Source organism: Pinus tabuliformis, chromosome J (genome assembly GCF_031772625.1).
Source record: "Pinus tabuliformis cultivar Carrire ecotype Pingquan chromosome J, CPIR1, whole genome shotgun sequence".
NCBI classification, from domain to species: domain Eukaryota; kingdom Viridiplantae; phylum Streptophyta; class Pinopsida; order Pinales; family Pinaceae; genus Pinus; species Pinus tabuliformis.
The window spans coordinates 29,277,116-29,299,478 of record NC_142295.1 but is presented as its reverse complement, the minus strand read 5'-3'; the positions used below and the strand labels follow the sequence as shown (position 1 = coordinate 29,299,478).

At 40.3% G+C, this 22,363-nt stretch overlaps 1 protein-coding gene across 1 annotated transcript in view; it reads right to left on the bottom strand.

Annotated features, from left to right (window-relative positions):
• Positions 1-1,721: 1,721 nt before the first annotated feature.
• The window catches only part of LOC149225270 (lysM domain receptor-like kinase 3), a 281,606-nt gene continuing 260,964 nt past the window's right edge, over positions 1,722-22,363 (bottom strand). The window contains exons 10-11 of the mRNA XM_089377037.1: positions 2,401-2,508; positions 1,722-2,255 (exon numbers count right to left, since the gene is read on the bottom strand). Coding sequence (XP_089233163.1) covers positions 2,091-2,255; positions 2,401-2,508 — 273 coding nt within the window. The 3' untranslated portion in view covers positions 1,722-2,090. The remainder of the gene's footprint in view (positions 2,256-2,400; positions 2,509-22,363) is intronic.

Sequence of the window (22,363 nt, the reverse complement as noted above, 5' to 3'; positions counted from 1 at the left end):
TTCCAATCAGCCAAGGATAAATCATACCCCTTTTAATCTTTTGGTGTTTACTAGGTTCCCTATTCATGTGGTAAATCCTACAAGGGTCGAATTGGTTGATCCTTTCAGACCCACCTCAAAGAGCACATCACAGATATCGCCCATAATCGCAACCCTAAGCCAGTGATTGTTGAGCACTCATTCAAATCTCAACATCTTATCTATTTCAGTCAAGCTAAGATCTTAGCTTATGTTCCATATCATAATCCTCGAATCATTCGTGAAGCTCTCAAAATCGAAAAGCACCCTAACAATTTCAATAGGGAAGATGGTTACAGCCTAAGTCAACCTTGGAATCCTGTTATCCATCACCTATCCCAATAATTCTTCTCTTTGGTTTGTCGCCTTTTTGTTTGTTTCCCTTTGTCCCTACTTAGTTAGCTTTCTCTTTAATTTCAATCAAGGAAAATTTTAGGAGCAAAATTTCGCTAATTGACTATTTTTTGGACATTTTATGAAAAAATAAATTCGCCCATTTGGTTAAAAATTCACATATTATGTACATATATATGATTAAATGGATCATATTTGCCAAAAATATACCAATTTTAATAGTAAATTATATGTTTTTTTATTGAATATTAGCTTAGATTCTATATGTATGAATTTTCAAACCAAAATATTAGTCTATAATACTATACATAAACAAATATTGAAATCCTTAAAAAATACCCTTACTTTAATTACTATCATTTTTTGATTCAGTTTTAACTTTGTATTTATTATCTTTTAACATTTTGTTTATTATTATTTTAAATACTGATACTACTAATAAATAAATAAATAAATAGTTTAATTCTACATTCTTATTTTAATTTTACACTTTAATTTTAATTATAAATACAATTTAAATTTTTTATTTAAAACATTTTCAAATTTTTTATATCTTAAATTTCAATTTTTTATTTAAAACATTTTTAAATAAACTATTATTTTCTAATTCTTCTTTTTGATTTTGATTTTGATTTTAAAATAAAAAACAAAAAACTTTTTACATTATCATATCTTAAATATTTTTTCTCCTATGTCTTCACCGATTTTTTTCCCTCTCAATTCCTTCCAATAATTCATCTAACAATATGTATATTGTCATCTTTTGAGGAGAGAAATTAACAATATTATATATATATATATATATAAAACACTCCCGGGAGCTTTTGAGAAACGGCACTCCAAGCATTCCTGCTTCGCTCCACGGTTTGGCAACACTGGATAGGGGCATCTTCCCTGAATGATCATTCGATCCCATTCGGATTGATTTCCCAAAGGCCTTTCTATTGCAGGCTATTGCAGGCTTTTCTATTAATAGAAAAATAGAAAATAATATTTCATTAAAAAATAAAAACAGAAAAACAGATTTCCATTACACAACCCATTGAAATTCTTCGCACCTGGAATATTTTTCATGAAGTTAAGTTTTATCCCAAAAACAAGTTACTGAGATTTTGAAAATTTCTTTTTTGCAATCTGTTTCCTTTAATGACTGCACACAGGACTTCCTATTCCCAACCCTCCAATAAAGCAGCCCATAAAGTGGAAATAGATTCAAAAGATCTTGTAAGTCATCATTTTGCAAGTAAGTTCCAGAGCAAATTATGCAGCATGTACTTAGTGCATATGAGATGGACAGAGTCAGGCCTAGGTTATTGGAGAAGTTGCTCGCACCATATATGCAATACATGTAGGTGGTAGAATTTACTCCACTAGGTTCCATGTAAAATATCCATGATTTTAATATTGCACAATAACCACAATTCTAGTTGCTCTTTACTGCTTGACAAAATTTGCAACTTTTAAAGTCAAATAGTAATTCAAGAATTTCATCTCTACAGCATAAGCTTATTATAAAAAAAAAAATATAAGCAGCATTCACTTTCCGTGCTTATGAGTGATGATAGATGGATACAAATAGAGCACAATTTCCACTCTGCCAAATTTCTAGTACCAGGCATCATATGATCTGTTCAGCCTTCACTTCTGAAACACGAACTTTTAATTACACTTGGGAACTCAGTAACAACTACTATAAATAAATTTGCAGATGTGCTGAATCATCTTCCCTGTACAAGTCCACTGAAAACTTGACTGCTACCAGCTAATGCAGATTCCCATTCCATTGAAGACAACAGGATTTGAGAGAGAGTGACAACAACTTGCTTCATGTCCGGACGCAAGATGGGGTCTTCTTCTACACACTGCCTTGCCAATATGGCCATCTTCATTTGCAATAAAGTATGAGTTTAAATAGTATTCAACCATTAAATCATCATAAAGTTCCAACTTCTGCAGAACAAGATCGTTTCTTCAAAGTATAGAAGAAACTACAAAAATGGACAAGAAAAGCAAAGCATAATTACTGACCTTATAAACGCAATCATGTGGATATAAATCCATCAGGTTGGGGTCGATACATTCTTTTAATCTGTTCATACATGTTGAGTTGGGGGAACTTCGAAGAGCAGATAACATCTGTGGTATCAAACAGTGGTTATAATTTGATGCTTCCCTTCTTGCTAGTAGGACATAATCCAGATGCAATGATCGTAAAAGGTTAAAAGAAAACAAAAGAGTACAAACATTTCGTTAGTCAGGTGTTTTAGAGTCTAATGGCAGATTTTTGCTGATTTTCTCTTGAACATTGACGACTAACGGTATCTTTTTGAATTATATTCTTTTGCATTTCATGTCAATTGTAAATGGATGATCAATTTGATAATACTTAGGCAACCATGTACAAGAATGGACCAGAAGTATGCATTAATAGAGTAGTGCCATGAAGGAGGTCTACTGCGTATGGAGCATAGCACAATTGTACAGAATGTAAGTGGAACTGTGTATGTTGCTCTGTTCCAAAATGTGAACCTCTAAGTACATATTTTGATCCATTCTCCTATTAAAATGTTCTTTTTGCACTGTGTATATATGTGGAATAAACATCCCATGAATGTTAATGGCAAAGGGAAGAATACAATGTTTAGATATGTACTAATAACCATTTTAATTCCATTTGCTAATATGAAAATTCTTTTCTGTCTCCAATGCAGCTAGAGGAACCTTGCAACGGAAGGTAAAGAATAAAAAAGAATATTGTATTTGAGGAAAGAATTGAGGGTATCATTTTTTATTTATACAACGTTAAACACTCAAGGCTCTATGTCAACATATACATGAACAATCTTTGTATTGTCCTTCCTAAAAAATATGCATTACTAAGTCAGATATGCTTTGTGTCTTGGAACAGTTTTTACCACATAAATACCTCTCCTTTTTGTCACTAAACATTATAAATTACCAGATTGGTAAGCTGTTCTGCTGGTTTTGTTGTTCTGTCATGCTCACCAGCAATGGAATGATTATAAAAGAATAAAAAAGCAACTTCTCGTTCTCCATAAATAAATTATTGGTCGTTCAAAACACACAATGGAAGCAATGTTATCAGAACAGGCAGACTTGACTGATTCACATTTGGAGAATCCCGAACTGGCACATAGGCTGATACAGTAAGCCAGTTCCAGCCTGAACCAGTTCCCAGCACATGAACCCACCAGTGTGCACTTTTGGAGAGGAGGTAGGAACAGAATAATAAGGAAAAAAGGAGAAATGAGTCATAACCAATGTTCCACCAAGGTTCCGGGACGAGGGGGCAAGGGAGCGAGGATACGCAGGAGCGGCCTATGCAAAAGCTCCCCACCATTTTTTAGGAAACGTGGGGGGACGTGAGGGTCTTAAAAACTTATAAATATCAAATATAATTTATAAATTGAGTCCACTATGACAATTGGGTTTGAATTGAAAAGCTGCAAAGCATGATCATTGATATGAATATTATTATCTAATATCATATAAATTTAAAATTCTAATTTATAATCATACATCATACATTATGATTAAAGTTTAAACCATATTGATGTTCCACTTCCTACTATGAACATTGAATACTGAACAGTGAATATTGACATAAAATTATAAAAGTCAAGTCTGATACATCATACATCAAGAGTCAAAATTTTATAGAATTATAAAAGACTAAAGTCAAGTCTGATACATCAAGAGTCAAAATTTTATAGAGTCAGAATAACATAAGAACATCAACATATCAAAAGATAAACGAGCATAATTTTGCTCAAGCCTCAAGGTAATGCCCTGCTAGTCTCTGCATCCAGCTGCTGCATGAATAAATCAGGATCAACCATATCACCATCTGAATCTGAATCACTAGCATTCTCAAACATGCTAAGTGGCACACCAACCAACCCCATCTGTCTCTCATCAAGTCTCTCCTCCATATCTACTGTGCATCATCCTCTGGATCAACATCCCATCGTGTTGCTGGTCCCTTCAAATACTCAGGTGTCTTCCTATGCTCAAGACGTAGGGCACTGTGCACAACAACTAACTTCTCCGCTCTTTTAGAGGTAAGCTTGTTCCTCTTGATAGAGTGGATGAAGCTATATGTGGACCAATTCCTCTTTGCTGTAGAGGAACTAGGAACGTCTTGCAAATGGAGTGAGGGGCTAGGGCGAATAATGAATTAAATTGATAAAAAACGAATTGAAACCCTAAAGTATTAAAACTAATGTTAAATTTTAATTATAAACAAAAGTTTATTTAAAAAAATCGGGCCCCTCGACCCCCCCCCCCCCCCCCCCCGGTCGACCCCTCATGACCCCCTTTTCGGAAACGACCCCTCAGCACAAGGAAACAACCCCCTGGCACATCCCCCTGCGTACCCTGTTTTTTGGGAGCATGCGGAAACGACCCCTTCTCGTCCCCAAGTCCCCAGAGTGCGGGGGAGCTAGAAAACTAGACCCCTATGGGAAGGGAGGGGGGGGAGTCCCCATGGAACACTAGTCATAGCAACTAAATTAAACTCTTAAAAAGTTGGCATTCTCCTTTATCTCAGTGTTCTAAAACTTGACCAACTTAGACTTGGACATGGCCAAGTTGACTGAGTTGTCCCTCCAGTGCACTGACTCAGCCATCAAACTGGCTTGGGGAACTGGTTTGGTATTCAACTGGCCAGATCAATACCAAAGTTTAAGGGCTGAAGTTCAATGTTGTTATTTACTTGTTCATGTTACATTTCCATGCATCTTTAAGCAAGTTTTATAACAACAAACATTAGATTTCATTTTGGAATGTTTTGGGAATAAATACACTTGATAATTGTCTCTAGAACCCCCGAACTTACATAAAAAAATTCTTAACTTAAATGTCGAACTTACCATAATTAATCAACTTGATCTTCAACTCTCTTATCATTCTAAGTTGGTTACGATGTCCAAAGACATTCCCAGGCAACAAAAATATGCCACATGTTTTGAAAAAATTGACCACTTTAGTGGTGTTGGTAAAGGCTCAATGAGGCAACATTTGTAAGGCAATCTAGATCACCCATGGAAAGGTGTAATATCCTGTATCTGGAATATGCTAGCACAACTTGCAAAAATATTAAATAATAAATTTTCTCTTTTAGGAATTTTGACAAACACTTTGTGTGCAAGTTTTTTCTATGAACACTTTGTATGCAAAACAAATAAACACTTACAACAGAAATATTTTAAGGCACAGCCAAACTTTTATTAATTTGATCAAGAGATTTACATGGAGAATATTAATCTAAGAACTTGTAATACGACACCAACAAATAACTCAAATAATACAACACCCCTATAGTCAGCAACCTGACCCTCTTAAAATGATGAATTCAGCCTCAACAAATAAGCTCAACTTTGGAAAATAATCTCGGCCCAACAAATAAAGATCTCCGACAAATAATCTCGGTCCCAACAAATAAAGATCTCCGGCAAATAATCTTGATCCCAACAAATAAAGATCTCTGACAAATAATCTCGACCCCAACAAGTAAAGATCTCTGGCAAATATTCTCAGCCCTAGCAAATAAATTCGACCCCAACAAATAAATTGGGCTCCAGCGAATAAACTCATCCCAACAAATAAAATCAGCCCGAGTAGATAAATTCGGCCCCAACAAATAAACTGGGCTCCATCAAATAAACTTGGCCCAACAAATAAACTCGACCCCAACAGATAAATTCGGCCACGGCAAATAAACTAGTTTGCAGCTAATAAACTCGTCCCAACAAATAAACTCAGCCCCAGTAGATAAATTCAGCCTCTATAGAATATGAGTTCGGCCCTCCAATCAACTCGACCTCAACCAATAGCCTTAAGCACCAGCAACCATCTTCAACAACGATCCAATCTCCAACTCGGGCAATAATAACCATTTTGTCCCACTGAAGAAATGTCTCCCAAATAACCTGTGATTGAAGCGCAAATCCAAAACCTATGTGATTTTACCACAATGCCAACTAGGGTGGCAATGCTGTCCATTGAAATTGGTGAGTACCAGCTAGGGTGGCAATGATGTCCACCAAAACTAGTGTAGTCTCACTTGAAACTCTCGAGAGAAACTCGCCTAAGCTCCCAATCAATCAACAAAACATAATCATAAACCAGAATGAATGAGAAATGGCCTTCTCTCCCCTTTTATAAGATTTTGCCGAATCTTCTCCAATCTTCTAGAAATCTCCTTTTATTATTTTATTAATAACCCACTTGGTGCATTTTCCTTCTATTTTCCAAGTGACTTTTGCCCCCTTTTATTTACCCTTTAGATAAAAACACTTTTTCTCATTTTAATTAATAAGTGACTTTTTATTACTATTGAACATCACTTTTATTTCCATAAAATGCTTAAACTGCCACCATGATCACACCGGCCTCCCAGAGCCCCTTTCATCATTTTGTCTTGTAGATATTCTCATCCTAATTCCAACGAGCTATTACATTAAGGTGTTTCTCTAGATTCTAAGTAGTCATCCCAAAACAACACCTTAAGCGTAATTAATTAAAATATGCCTGTTAATAACTTTGTTTTACAAAAATCGTCAAAATGCAACGGAACCAAGATTGAATTGTGTGGAACTGATCCTGATGATGAAAAATGACAAGTGATCTTAGTCGACCCCCATAAAACTCCCCAAATCCCTCCAAGCCCACCAATAATGTAATCCTACTCCTTTGACTTGGCTGACATAAGCTCTGGAAATCCTTCCTAATCTCACCACAAGGAAATCCAAAAATTGGGGACATTACAGTCTCCCCTCCCCAAAATTGCTTGTCCTCAAGCAATGTCATCACATGCTGCCGCTCCACAAGCTGATCCAAACTAATACCAGGGTCCCAAATGTGCCACTGCACCACTCTAGACCACTATACTACCCCAACACGAATGGATCTCATGATACCGGGGTCCCAAACCATCCTAATCATCGTGAAGCATTCCTCACTCCACTCACTCCCCAACAAGGCATAGACACTAGAGGCCCTCTGCATATTGCCAATAAGTAGAGCATCTCGAAAATGCAAAATCCCGATCATCTCCTTGAGAAGTTTCTCTATCGAAAAACCAATCTCATGTACCTCAAGAGTGAACTCTTGAAGGTACAATCCAACTCCTACTGAGAAGGGTCCTCCTCCACATGAACTAACCACGACTTCCTCCTGTTGATCACATTGCCATACTAGTGAGGCACTCCAAAATATCAACGAATCATTGAGAAGTGAAACACTCTTCGCAAAACTAAGGTCCAATGGAAGATATGAGTGATATCCCCTTGTAAAAACCAGCTCATCCCTAATGGTAGTTGATCTGCCAAGCCCTATGATGTCGAGGTCCCATGCTAATCTAAAAAAGGGACTGCCATGCTGTTGTTGTGCCTCTTTGGTCATAAATAACTGCCCATCATGCTCATATTCAATTCTCCTCGCCTGGAACCACATGCCAAAATATTTGTGAGGTCTGAACCCACAACCATGAAGCAACAAGGAAAAATCTACAACTAGACTCTATCTTGAACAAAAATAGGGAAAATCTACATCACCACATGGTGAAGGCCTCCACAATCCTCCACGTGTGAAACCCAAAAGCAACTAGATCACTCACTGTCATATCCCTGCTCATCGAGAAGTGGAGTGATCTAGCAACCAACTAGATCCCTAGATCCCACAGCCATATTGGAAGTTCACAACTCCCAATCTCTATTAATTGTTGTATAGTATCGATAGCTATTGGAACCCATTTGTGCCTCTCCATTGATCCTTGCATGCAATCAATAGATGGACAACATGTATTGATAATCAGCCTAGTGCATGCTAAACCGCCCTACTCTTGTCATATCACATAGCAAACTCTGTTATCCTGTCTCTTGATGATGCACCCAAATACTGCCTAGGGCCTACATGCCCTCCTGTAAAAGAGATCTACCATTTGTTGTGCCTCATGCTCATGCAATGCCTCGAAATGTCCTGTCGAAGGTATGTCATGCAAATCCCTCATGATCATCTCCCCAAGTGTGTGCTCAGGGGAGGAACATATGCTACCTTTGCCCCATCCCTAAGCCTACACCCACCAACTCGCACATTGACCATACGCCTCAACTATGAAATTTCTCTCCTGATGCAGTGTGTCTCATCCAACTGTGTCAGGTGAGCCTCTCACGTCCTGTTGCTCGTAATGAGGGCATCAAGGGATGATGACCAAATCATCTATGCCCATAAGCAATATGGAAGAGAAATAGGTGTGCGAGTCCCTATGGGTATAATCAAGAGATGCTCATTCATCTCATCATCAATCCTGGGTAAGCTACACACAATGGTACACCCAATATCCCTATCAAGAGGTCTCCATGGAGGCAATGCTCCAAAATCTCATTGTGAAGCATCATACACTACTGCATGCAACCACATGTCCCTACACTCCTCAACATAACGTTGTGTTATGCACCACTGGATACCACTTCCTATTGTCGTACCACTCAAAATCGCCTGGTATCCCGCATGTGCCAATGTATCTTCCACTTTGCTAGTGAACCCACTTGGATGTGAGTCACATCTCCTAAACTGTCGTGGTAATCCTGAGTGGCATAACTCCTCACATGCTAGTGGGAATGTTACTATTGCGCTAATCCTCGATGGATCTTGTGCCTAATACATCAATGGAAGAGCATTGTCTCTATATAATGCCCTTCCTGGTGACATACTGATGCCATCCCATCCAAATAACTTTTGCTAGGGAATGATGACCACCCTGCAACCCCATTCATGAACGATGTGCCAGGACATTTCCCTAAGTCTACACATTCCTAATGGAAACATGAAGGAACATGTGCCCTCGGTCACTTAGTCAATCTCCCCATCAACACCATAATCATCCAACACCTCTGGTATATGATGGAATTGGAAAGCCCCACCTAGGTCCCAATGTCGACCTCGACTTCCAATCTCCACTCCACTCATGTCAACTGAAACTGGATCCCAAATGGATGTACCCTTGTTTGAAATATACCTGTCTCCACATCCCATGGATGCATAATTAGAACCCTCTGGGGCATACCTCTCTGCAATTGCCTATTCATCTGAGTGCTCCTCGTGCTCAAATATCATCGAAGGTTCCTCTATCAAATTAGGAGTGCCTCTAACATTCTCTTGTGTGATGGCTGCCATAGTTAATTGATTGTTTTCCATGGGGGATGAAGAATGTCCACAACTCAACCCCATACAAAGTTGCTCAACCTACAACTCTGATTCTTGAAGGGCCATTTGAGTGCTCTTCAAGGACTCCTAGGTAGTCTCAAGCTCATGGGTAAGCCTATCAACTTCCTCCTCTTTCCTTTCTAGTGCATCATGGTATATCTCAACAAGCATGAGTGTTGATTTGGGGTAGCATCGGATGTTCTCTAAGCCTCAAATTTTGCTGGGATGCTTGGGCACAAGTATTCCAAAGAACCTAGAAAGCGTTTTGTGAAATTCCACCCAGAAGTGATTTTATTAAAATAATTAATATTTTTAATGGGGTTCCTAAGTCTAAACTTAGGAAAATTAAAATATTAATGGGTATTAATCTAATCATGGGTGAAGCTTCTAGAAAAAGCCATGGATCAAGTCAAAACGATCTGATCCTTTGATTATGTTTTAATCTAGACCGTTGATTGCTCAACATGAAGATATAAGAAGGGACTTGAGGGTCATTTGGAAAACACACCAGGCAGATACTTAGTTGCCCAAGAGAAATTGATTTTCTCACTAGTCGAAGTTCGACAAGAGAAAATCGATTCAAAGGGAGAGTTGCAGGTGGAGGAGAGACAAAGAGGGTTCAACATCAGTCAGGGAGACAAGGACGAAGACACAGAGAAGTAGAAGGAATAGTGCTATGCAGATTGACGCTAGGAGAGGTAGCGCTGGCCTAAGTGACGCAGGCATTGCGCAAGCTAGTCCAGAGGCTAGAGAAATTGATGTTGGGCAAACCAACGAGACACAGAGGGTCAAGGAACCTTTCTCTCGAGTCAGACGCTTGTTCAGGAACGTTTGTAAATATTTCTCAGTTCTATACTATTGGGTGAAATTTTGTACATGTTGATTTTTGCTGAAGAATAATAAAACCCTCATCTGTTGCACTGGTTTTCCCACATTGGGTTTTTCTGGGGACAACTGTCCAAAAATCACTGTGTTATGGTGTTTTTATATGTGACGACATTTTTCTTACATTTAATTTCTGCAATGTTTTAATTGTGAACGCTGCAGTAGAATATGTTTCGATATTTTTCATAAGAATACAGTAGATAACTTATCTCTGAAGTAATAAGTAGAAGAAGTCATATTAATCATTGCAGTAGGATTTCCATTTTAGAAATTTTCACATGGTATCAGAGCTACAAGGAAGCAGAAGAGAAAAGTCGGAAGATCCAACGGTGAGAAAGGAAGGGAATTTGAAATCCCTGCAAGGGCAAAATTTGAATCTCTTAGAGGATTGAGAAGTTCAAACCAAAGAGATTGGATTTTGTGGGAAAACTCTCTCTGAGTGAGCCGATAGAGAGGTAAGTCTTTTTAGTCAAAATTTATCAGTGGTAGAAGGAACAACGCAGCAAAAGACTTAGCAAGGAAGACACAATTTTTCCTACAGCAGTTGCTGGGATAGGTTAGCATCAGAAATTGGCACAATATGGATACTCAAAATATCCAAGATTTGTCTACCAAATTAGATGAATAATTTGCATGCTTAGCTAATTCAACATCAGCGAATGTTTGGTACATTGATAGCGGGGCTTCAACTCATATGACTGGAGTACGAGAACATTTCTCGAGCTATCAAGAAGAACAAATGGATTTCCAAATAACTATGGGAAACAAAATGAAGTGTACTCCCGTAGGGAGAGGCACCATAGCTTTTCAGACAGAAGCAAGGACCGACATCCGAGCCACCAATGTTTTGCATGTGCCAGGATTAGGGATGAATCTAATTTCAGTGTCCCAGTTACAGGACAAGGGATATGATGTATACTTCATCGGAAATAAAGTATACATTAAGCATCCAGGCTGGAAGAGGAAAAAGAAAATTGGGGTTCGAAGCAACAAGTTGTATAGGTTGTAGCTCAAATCGCCAATGGCACTGATAGGAAACAACTATAATGGTGAAAAGGAGCGAAATGAATTATGGCACAGGGGAATGGGGCACTTACACCATGGAGCATTGAGGATGCTCAGAGAGACTGTTACAGGGGTACCAATCCTATGCAATGAACATGATGGCTTATGCAGAGGATGTGTACTAGGAAAGTACGCTAAAGCAAATTTTCACGGAAGTAACAATAGAGCAAGGGATGTATTAGGATTAATACACAGAGATTAGAGGTCCTATGTCCACAAGGGCTCTTAGTGGTGGCGACTACTTCGTCACTTTTATCGATGATCAGTGATCACTGCAGAAAAACCTAGATCTATTTCTTAAAGACCAAGGGTGAGGTCTTTGATCATTTTTGAGAGTTCAAGGCTCTTGTTGAAAATATGACAGGGAAAAAGATAAAGGTATTGCATTCAAATAACAGGGGAGAATATACAAACAAGGATTTCACATATTTCTGTGCAAAGGAGGGCATCAAAAGAGAGTGGACAACTCCATATAACCTGAAGCAGAATGGAGTGGCAGAACGGAAGAACCGAACTATTGTTGGGGCAGCCAAGGCCATGTTGTATGATCAGGATCTACCTAAGTATCTATGGGTAGAAGCTTGCAACATGGCAGTATATATTCAAAATAGAACTCCTCATAAGGCATTGGGGAAGAGAACGCCCAAAGGAGTATTCACAGGGAAGAAGCCGGAAGTCAGTCATTTTAGGATATTCGGAAGCGTGGCCTATTGCCACATTCCAGACAAGAAGCGTAGCAAACTGGATCAAACTGCAGAGAAGGAGCACCTCGTAGGATACAATGAGACCTTAAAGGCATATAGAATCTACATTCCAGGCAGCAGGAAGATTGTAGTAAGACAAGATGGAAAGTTCATGGAAGACAGAGCTTTCAGGAAATCTCATGAAATTCCTGCAGAAGATCAGTTGCGGGATATTCCGTTAGTCCAAGAACAACAGGGGTAGCAAGAAGGATAGGTAGGAGAACATACACCTGGGATAAGTACAGTGACTAGTACCAGTATTTCCTCAGAGGGAGGAAATGCATATGCTTCTCAACAGAAGAAACAACAAAGTGAGGAGGAAGAATTGGTTGAACCTCCCACCACTAGTGGTAGAACGAGAAGAGAAGTGCGGCAAACACTAAGGGATGCAAAGGAGTTTGTTGGAGCTCCTAGAGCTGAGAAGAGGCAATGCAGACAACTAGATAGATATAAGCATTGGTAGCTCAGGTTGGAGAACCCTCTAGCTTTTAGGAAGCTGTTCAACACCAAGTGTGGGTGGATGCCATGGTGGAAGAGAACAACTCCATCATGACAAGTGATGTCTGGGAAGTATTACCTAGACTGGAAAATAGATCAGTTGTGGGTTCATGATGGATCTACAAGATCAAGTATGCTACAGACGACAGCATAGAGAAGTACAAGGCAAGGTTTGTGGCAAAGGGGTATGCTCTAAAAGAAGGGATAGACTATGAAGAGACCTTTGCCCCAGTTGCTCGTTACACCTCTATCAGATCTATTATATCCCTAGCAGCTCAAATGGGATGGGAGATTCACTAGATGGACGTCAAAACAACATTCTTGAACCGAGTGATAGAAGAAGAGGTGTATATAAAACATCCCGAAGGCTTCGAAACTCGTGAGAAGAAGACATATGTTTGCAGGTTAAAGAAAGCCCTGTACAGGCTCAAGCAGGCACCTAGAGCATGGTATGGTCGAATTGATAGTTACTTGAAGCAGTTGGGATTTGTCAAGAGTGATGCTGATCCAAATCTCTACTATTTATTGGTAGAGAATGACCCACTTATTTTGGTACTATATGTAGATGCCCTATTTCTAACTGGATCATCTAAGCTCATCCAGGACTGCAAGAAGAATCTTGAAGCCAAATTCGACATGAAGAACTTGGGATTGATGCATTATTTTTTGGGGTTGGAAGTTTGGCAGAAGAATGAGGAGATCTTCCTTGGTCAAGGAAGATATGCTACAGAGATTCTGAAGAGATTCAGAATGCAGCATTATTGACCCATGGCTACTCTTATGATCACCAACTGCAAGAAAATAGATGCATCAGAGGATAAAGAGGTAGATCCCACCTTGTACAGACAACTCATTGGGTCGCTTATGTATCTGGTCAACACTAGGCCAGACATTTGTTTTGCGGTTAACACTCTTAGTCAGTTCATGGTGGAACCGAAAAGAGTGCATTGGGCAGTAGCTAGACACATACTTAGGTATGTACGAGGAACAATCGGATATGGGTTGAAGTACTCGAGAGGAGAGGATGTCAGCTTGAATGGGTTCATCGATGTAGATTGGGCAGGAAATTCAATAGACTGAAAAAGTACCTTCGAGTACTGCTTCAGTGTTGGATCAGGGATGATATCCTGGTGCAGTAGGAAGCAGAAATATGTAGCACTGAGTTCAGCAGAAGCAGAATATATGGCAACCAACATAGTTACGTGCGAATCCATATGGATTAGAAAATTGCTTGTGAGCCTATTCAAGAAAAGGATGGAGGGGACCAATGTTTACTGCGATAATCAGAGTTGCATCAAACTCTCTGAGAATCCAGTATTTCATGATTGGTTGAAACATATAGATATCCGTTGTCACTTTATCAGAGACTGTGTTCAGCGTGGGGCAGTATAGCTATAGTATGTTCCCACAAGAGAGTAGGTGGCTGATATATTCATAAAGGCTCTTGGAAGAGCTAAGTTTACTCAGTTCAGAGCGCAGTTGGGTATGACTGAAAATTCGTTTCAGTAGCAGGAGCAAGATGCAGTGCAGGTGTAGAATTGGTCAACAGGACCAGCAGTAGCACGGATGTAGAGGGAGCAACAGTATAGATGTAGCATTGACACTAGTAGTGTCAAACGCAGCAGTGCAGTAGCAGCGATAGTGTAGTAGTTGATGGACAACATGTCAGACATCAACAATCTAGAGATGATGCTTCAGAATCAGAGCAGTATGCAGAGAGGCAGTGTATTGCTAGAGCACATTCCTCGCTAAGAGGGAGTGTTCATTGGGGGTAGCATCGGATGTGCTCTAAGCCTCAAATTTTGCAGGGAGGATTGGGCACAAGTATTCCAAAGAACCCAGAAAGCGTTTGGGAAATTCCACTCATAAGTGATTTTATTAAAATAATTAATATTTTTAATGGGGTTCCTAAGTCTAAACTTAGGAAGATTAAAATATTAATGGGTATTAATCTAATTAGGGGTGAAACTTCTAGAAAAAGCCATGGATAAAGTCAAAAAAATCTGAGCCTTTGATTATGTTTTAATCTAGGTTGTTGATTGCTCAACAGGAAGATATAAGAAGGGATTGGGTCATTTGGAAAACACACCAGGCAGATACTCAGTTGCCCAAGAGAAGTCAATTTTCTCACTGGTTGAAGTTCGGCAAGAGAAAATCGACTCAGAGGGAGATTTGCAAGTGGAGGAGAGACAGAGAGGGTTCAACATCAGTCAGGGAAACAGGGACGAAGACACAAAGAAGCAGAAGGAACAACACTAGGCAAATTGACGCTGGGAGAGGCATTGTTGGTCTAAGTGACACAGGCATTGCGTAGGGCAGTCTAGAGGCTAGAGAAATTGACGTTAGGCAAGCCAAGGAGACGTAGAGGGTCAAGGAACCTCTCTCTCGGGTTAGACACTTGTTCAAGAACGTCTGTAAGTATTCTCAGTTCTATACTGCTGGGTGAAATTTTGTACATGTTGGTTTTTGCTAAAGAATAATAAAACCCTCATCTGCTGAACTGGTTTTTCCGCATTGGGTTTTTCGGGGACAATTGTCCCAAAATAACTGTGTTATGGTGTTTTTATATGTGTCGGCATTTTTCTTACATTTAATTTCTGCAATGTTTTAATTGTGAAAGCTACAGTAGAATATGTTTCGATATTTGCCGTAAGAATACAATAGATAAATTATCTCTGAAGTAATAAGTAGAAGAAGTCATATTAATCACTGTAGTAGGATTTCCATTTTAGAAATTTTCACAATGAGTAGGTGATCTCTATCAGAAAGAAGGTGAAGGTAGTTAGATTTCATCTCTACCAATGCCTCTTTTAAGTGTCTGAAAATCTACTAGTGAAGGCTCTTCTCCCAAACTATCATGTATCATTTCATTTCTCCAACAATAATATGCCACTAATGTATGTGTATCATCATAATGCTTCGCGGCTTCCTTAATATGGTCGACGCTTATTTTCAATTGGTTTTCCAAATTATGGACACAAGTAAGCGTATGAGCAACATCTTCTTCATAAAATAAATCATTTGATGGGTCTGAGTTCACGCTGCTGACTACCTGTGTTATCATCTTTGCGCACCTGTTGGGAATCATCATCAACTATTGTAACCTCATGATTTTCCTCAACCATCTCATTAAATGATGACATGCATTTTGCATCTTTATCTTATTCTCCTTCATCTTGAACCCTTGTACCGACCAGCTGGAGTGAATCTGGGCTAGCTTCATCTTCAACAAGTATGACTTCTCCCAATTCATCATGGGAGGTTTGATCATAGTCCTCACTTCCAATCATCGTTTCTCTTGCACTCATAGCATTGTCACTGGGATTTTTTCAGCCGTTGTGCTCCTTTTACCTTCATCATCTGCAAATCTGCAATTTCTTTTTTCTTTTTCCGCCCTTGATGATGCCCATGCTTTGAATTGCTCTACCAATCTTGTGAAATTCTTGTTATATTCTTCAAATTTTTGAACAAGTCTTTCTTGTTGTAGTTGATTTTGGGTAGCATCGGATGTGCTCTAGCTCCAGAGTTTTGTGGAGGAGCTAGAACACATGAGATTTCCAGAACCCAGAAATCATTTGGAGAAATTCCACCCAGATGAGGAGTTATTAAAATAATTAATATTTTTAATGGGTTCCTAAGTCAAAACTTAGGAAAATAAAAATATTAATGGGTATTAATAAGAATATGGGTGAGAAACCTCTAAGTGACGAGGATCAAGGCTATTTTAATCTTAGCCGTTGATTAAAGATTAGATCATGGCCATTGATTCGTTAGTAGGAAAAGTATAAGAGGAGGTTTGAGGGTCTGTTGGAGATACACCAAGAGATCAAAGCGTTCAATTTTTCTGGGGAGTGGTTTGCTGAGAAAGTTGAGCTAAGTGATTTGAGTTGCAGTGGGAGGGGCAGTTCAGCAAAGGGACTTCAGCCCAAGGCCGAGGATACATAGCAGAGAGGCAGAGCAAAAGCAGGAGAGACAGCGCAGCTCCAGAGAGGGTGACACAGAAGCTAGAGGGGCTGACGCAGTTCCTTAGAGGCAACATTGGGGTTTTCTGTGGGGCAGAGAGAGCAACAATTCAACATATTGAATTTTGAGCAAGGGAGGCTCACTAAGAGGGTGACACAACTTCTAGAGGAGGTGACACAGTTCCAGCGCATAGCTTGGAGCAGCCATCGCTGTCCAACATTGGGAACAACAATTGTCATCTGTGGGGTTTGATCATCTAGTTGCAGGAATTGTCAAAATATCTGTCTCCGGAAAGAGGTACTCCTCCCAGGTTTATTCTCTGTTGGGTGAGCTGGATTTGGCACCCTAGTTGTATTCGGAAATCTACTTAATAATACAAATCCTCTATATGCTGCATCGGTTTTCCCGAATTGGGTTTTTCCAGGGACGATTGTCAAAAAATAACGGTGTCCCTTGTGTGATTGTCTCAGTTTATTTCAGTTCATGATCTGTATGTATGTGTAGGTTGCAATAGTGTTTCTCATCGATGTTTCTATAATTAAATAACTTGTTAATGCAAAGGACAAGTAGGAGATGTTAAACCAGTAATTGCAGTAGCGGTTTCTGATGTGTAGATTCAAAAATTCTCACACGGTATGAGAGCATTGCAAATCATAGGAAACTGAATACACCAGCCAAGAAATCCAGAGAATTTTTCGTAGAAAATCAGTTGTCCTGAGTGACAGCGTTGTTCCAGAGTGAGACGCAGAGGGAGGAGTGATGCAGTGCAGAAAAGGTGATAGAAAGGCTCACACAGTGCCTGCGTCAGGGGAGGGTGACACAATAGCTGGGAGGAGCCCATGTAGTAGCTGCTTCAGCTATCTAGGCCAGCGCAGAAGCAGAAGGGGGGAAGATTAGGCTCACACAGTGCCACGCCATCTTTCTGAGCCAGGAAGGATTGACGCAATGGCTAGGAGGAGCTGATCCAGCTCACGCAGTGATTGCGCAGAGCCAGAGAGGCTTAGATTCTTCAGTTGTAGGGGCTAAGGGAGCAGAGAAGATTTCGATTTGAGGAGTTGGTGTGATGTTGTTTTTGTTGGTGCAGAACAGTGCCTGTAGAGACAAAGCCAAGGTAGAGGGAGTCACTGCCTTGATAGATTTTTAGCCAAAGAAATCTAGATCCAGGTTGTAGCAGCAAATGAGGATTGGAGAGGAAGTGATTCGACAGTTGGCCGGAGGATTTCCGTGAAGGAAATCAGGACTCAGAGGGAGTCTAGAGGAGCTTGTTCCTTAGAGGGTTTCTTGCGCCAAAGGAATCCAAATCCAAGTCTTGCTAGATTGACAACAGCAAAGGGAGAAGAGAACTAGTCCTATTTTTTAGTAGAGATGGCAATGAATGGGTTCAGGGATCAAGAGTCAGGACAAATTGGATGGAGCATCCAATTTTGTCATCTAGAAGGCCAGGATCCTGGCAATCCTAGACAAACATCGCATCAAGGACTATGCCTTGAAGGTAGTTGTTGAGTCGGTCGACACTGATTCGTTAAAGAAGTACGAGGAGGCCCATGCTAAGGCCAAGTGCATTATCCTAGACGGGGACAAAGATCATATAGTACCACATATTGCTGAGAAGAACACAACAAGGGAGATGTGGGAGGTGCTAACTGTAAAAATTTCTAAATTGAAATTCTACTGCAGAAACTGATTTATTTCACTTACTTTTTTTCACTTACTGGTTCACGGATACCTGGGTCAGTGGGTAGCCGCTACGTCCAGGGTTTTTAAACACTGAGTGGATGCCACCCGAAGGGCATCAACACCCCTCGGCCTATTTACTGACCTAACCCCAAGAGCTTTCGGGATTCGACCCTGTGACCTCCCATTGGCGAGGCACTTGATTTGACCGATTGAGCTAACTCTTGGGGCTTTTTATTTCACTTACTTATTATTCACAATAAGTTATTTACGAAATCCCTTCAGCAAATACTAAAATAAATTCTACTGCAGTGATCACACAATTTCCCAGAGAAAAATACATGCACAAGAACCAATCACATCAACACAGTTGTTTTGGACAATTGTCCCCAGAAAAACCCAATGTGAGAAAACCAGTGTAGCAGATGAGAGCTTTATTAATCTTCAGTAGCAATTTCTTTTACAAGGAATGATTTTACAGAGAAACTGAAAGAAAACACCTAAGACTTTCCCTTTGAGAATTTATGATACTTTGGAGACCCTGCTCCCACTCTTGCGTCACTCTGCATGGCTCAGCGTGGCTCTAAGTGGCTCTGCATCCCTTTGCGTCAACCTACGTGAGGGTTGTGTCTCCCCTCTGGACTAGGTCTCTTTCTATGTTGTCTTCCACTGTCCCTGCGTCACCTCCTCCATAGTCACTGCCTACTACTTATGCCCTCCTCTTCCTCCACCTTGCAACTCTCCCTCTAAAATCGATCTCCTTGCTTAAGAATCGATTTTCCTAGAGATACTGAGTATCTCCCAGTGTGTCTCCAAATGATCCTCAAGTCTTCTCTTATACTTTTCCTGTTGACGAATCAACGACCGAGATTACGCCCCTAATCAACAACTAAGATTAAAACAGACTTGATCATCATCTCTTAGAAGCTTCTCACCCTTATCTTTATTAATATCCATTAATATTTTTATTTTCCTATGTTTAGACTTAGGAACCCATTAAAAATATTAATTATTTTAATAACTCCTCATCCAGGTGGAATTTCTCAAAATGATTTCTGGGTCTTGGAGATCATGTGCCTTAGCCTCTCTTCCAAATTTCAAGGCTAGAGCACATCCGATGCTACCAAAAATCAACACTGACCACCTTGTATCAAGGCTCTTCCATCCAAGGGAATATGCTATTATAAAATCAACTGAGATTGTACCAGATGCAGAAAAGAGAGGAGATTGATCCCTTCCTTTTCAGGTTGCAAGGAATTCGCGATCAATTGACTTCTGTGGGGCCTACACCAGATCCTAAGTTCATGGTCAGGACTGCCCTAAATGCAGTCACTGAGGACTGAGAGACTTTTGTCCAAAGTATCTTGGGCAAAGCGACTCTCCCCAGTTGGGAGGAGATGTGGGCAGCTCTTCAACAAGAAGAGCTCAAGAGGTTGACCAAGGCAGGGAGTAGCGGCAAGGGAGCCTGAGTCAAGAAGGAGGAGGAGGAGGATGCAGCTCTCGCATCGTCGGGACAACAAGTGCAGTAGAAGAGGAAGAAGGACATCACCAAGATCAGATGCTTCAACTGTGGGGAACTAGGACATTATGCCACTCAGTGCCCTCGGAAGAAGGGCAAGGGGGAAGCTTCTGAATCGAAGGTTGCTCCAACAAAAGCAGACAAGGAAGGTGAGGATGACGATTGTGCCATGAGTGCTCATGTGCCTCTGGAGAAGAGGTGGGGTGACATGGAGTTGTAGTCAAGAGGACTACATGACGGGCAGGATCCTTGAGGTGCCCAAACTCTTGGATCACATACGGCTACGGGAGCCCTTAACGACAATAGCAAAATGATGGGTGTCAGTTGGAGCAAGGTGTGATGGAGCAACATTGGCAGAGCTAGAGTGCCAAAGTCTGAGGCAGCGCAATGGATGTTGTAGCAGTGCGAGAGGCATAGAGCAATTTACAGCAACGTAGTGGCAGCAAAAGTTCAGCATAGATTAGCAGAAGAGGTAGCTTCAGGATCACGAGGCATCCATACTGACCAAGATGTCAGTTTTTGGGTGAAGTTTCAGTTGCTTACTTCTCAACAACTGAGTTGCAGTGCAACAGTTAGCAGTGACAGTGCTATGGGCAACATGATGAAGCATTTTGAGAGGGAGCTGCAATACAGATGCAGCAATGGCAGTGGCAGAGTCATGGGCAGTAGTACAGGAAGCAGCGGTGTAGTGGATGAAGGGCAACAGGCCAAGCATCAGCAGCACAGAGGACCGATGCAGTGGATTAGTGTAATACTTCTATTGAGAAGTGTTACTAGAGCACATTCGTCGCTAAGAGGGAGTGTTTATTTTTGGGTAGCATCGGATGTGCTCTAGCTCCTGAATTTTGTGGAGGGGCTAGAACACATGAGATCTCCAAAACCCATAAATTGTTTGGACAATTTCCACCCAGATGAGGAGTTATTAAAATAATTAATATTTTTAATGGGTTCCTAACTCTAAAGTTAGGAAAATAAAAATATTAATGGGTATTAATAAGAATATGGGTGAGAAACTTCTCAATAACGAGGATAAGCATGTTTTAATCTTAGCCGTTGATTAAAGATTAGATCACGTCCGTTGATTCGTTAATAAGAAAAGTATAAGAGGAGGCTTGAGGGTCAGTTGGAGATACACCAAGAAATCAAAGAGTTCAATTTTTCTGGGGCATGGTTTGCTGAGAAAGTCGAGCTAAGTGATCTGAGTTGCAGTAGAGGGGAGGGACTTCAGTCCAAGGCCGAGGATACATAGCAAAGAAGTAGAGCAACAGGAGGAGAGACAGTGTAGCTCTAGAGAGGGTGACACAGAAGCTGGAGGGTTTGACCTTGTTCCTTAGAGGAAACACTGGGGTTTTCTGTAGGGCAGAGAGAGCAACAATTCAACATATTGACTTCTGAGCAAGGGAGGATCACTAGGAGGGTGACGCAACTCCTAGAGGAGGTGACGCATCTCCTAGAGGAGGTGACGCAACTCCTAGAGGAGGTGACACAGTTCCAGCGCAGAGCTTGGAGCAACCATCGCTACCCAACACTGGGAACAACAATTGTCATCTGTGGGGTTTGACCATCCAGTTGTTGGAATTGTCAGAATATCTATCTCCGGATAGAGGTACTTCTCCTAGGTTTATCCTTTGTTGGGTGAGCTGGATCTAGCACCCTAGTATGCAGAAATCTGCTTAATAGTACAAACCCTCTATATGCTGCACCAATTTTCCCGAATTGGGTTTTTCCGGGGATGATTGTCAAAAAATAACGGTGTCCCTTGGGTGATTGTCTCAGTGTATTTCAATTCATGATCTGTATGTATGTGTAGGCTGCAATAGTGTTTCTCATCGATGTTTATGTAATTAAATAACTTGTTAATGCAAAGAACAAGTAGGAGATGTTAAACTAGTAATTGCAGTAGGGGTTTTTGATGTGTAGATTCAGAAATTCTCACAGTTGCAACTGACTTTTCCCTTCCCATTCTGGTGGTGAAGTTCTTCTTCTCAATATCACCTTGATTTTGACCCACAGCTGGACAAAATCATGCACTAATAGCACTGTAATATTCCGTATTTGAAATATGCTAGCACAACTTGCAAAAATATTAAATTTTCCTTTTTAGGAATTTTGACAAACACTTTGTGTGCAAGCTTTTCTTCGAACACTTTGTATGCAAAACAAATAAACACTTCAACAAAAATATTTTAAGGCACAACCAAGCTTTTATTAATTTGATCAAGAGATTTACATAGAGAATATTAATCTAAGAACCTGTACTACAACTCTAGCAAATAAATCTATCAATGCGGCACTCCTATAGTCAACAACTTGATCCTCCTATAATGATGACTTCGGCCTCAACAAATAAGCACAACTCTGGCAAATAATCTTGGCCCCAACAAATAAAGATCTCTAGCAAATAATCACGGTCCCA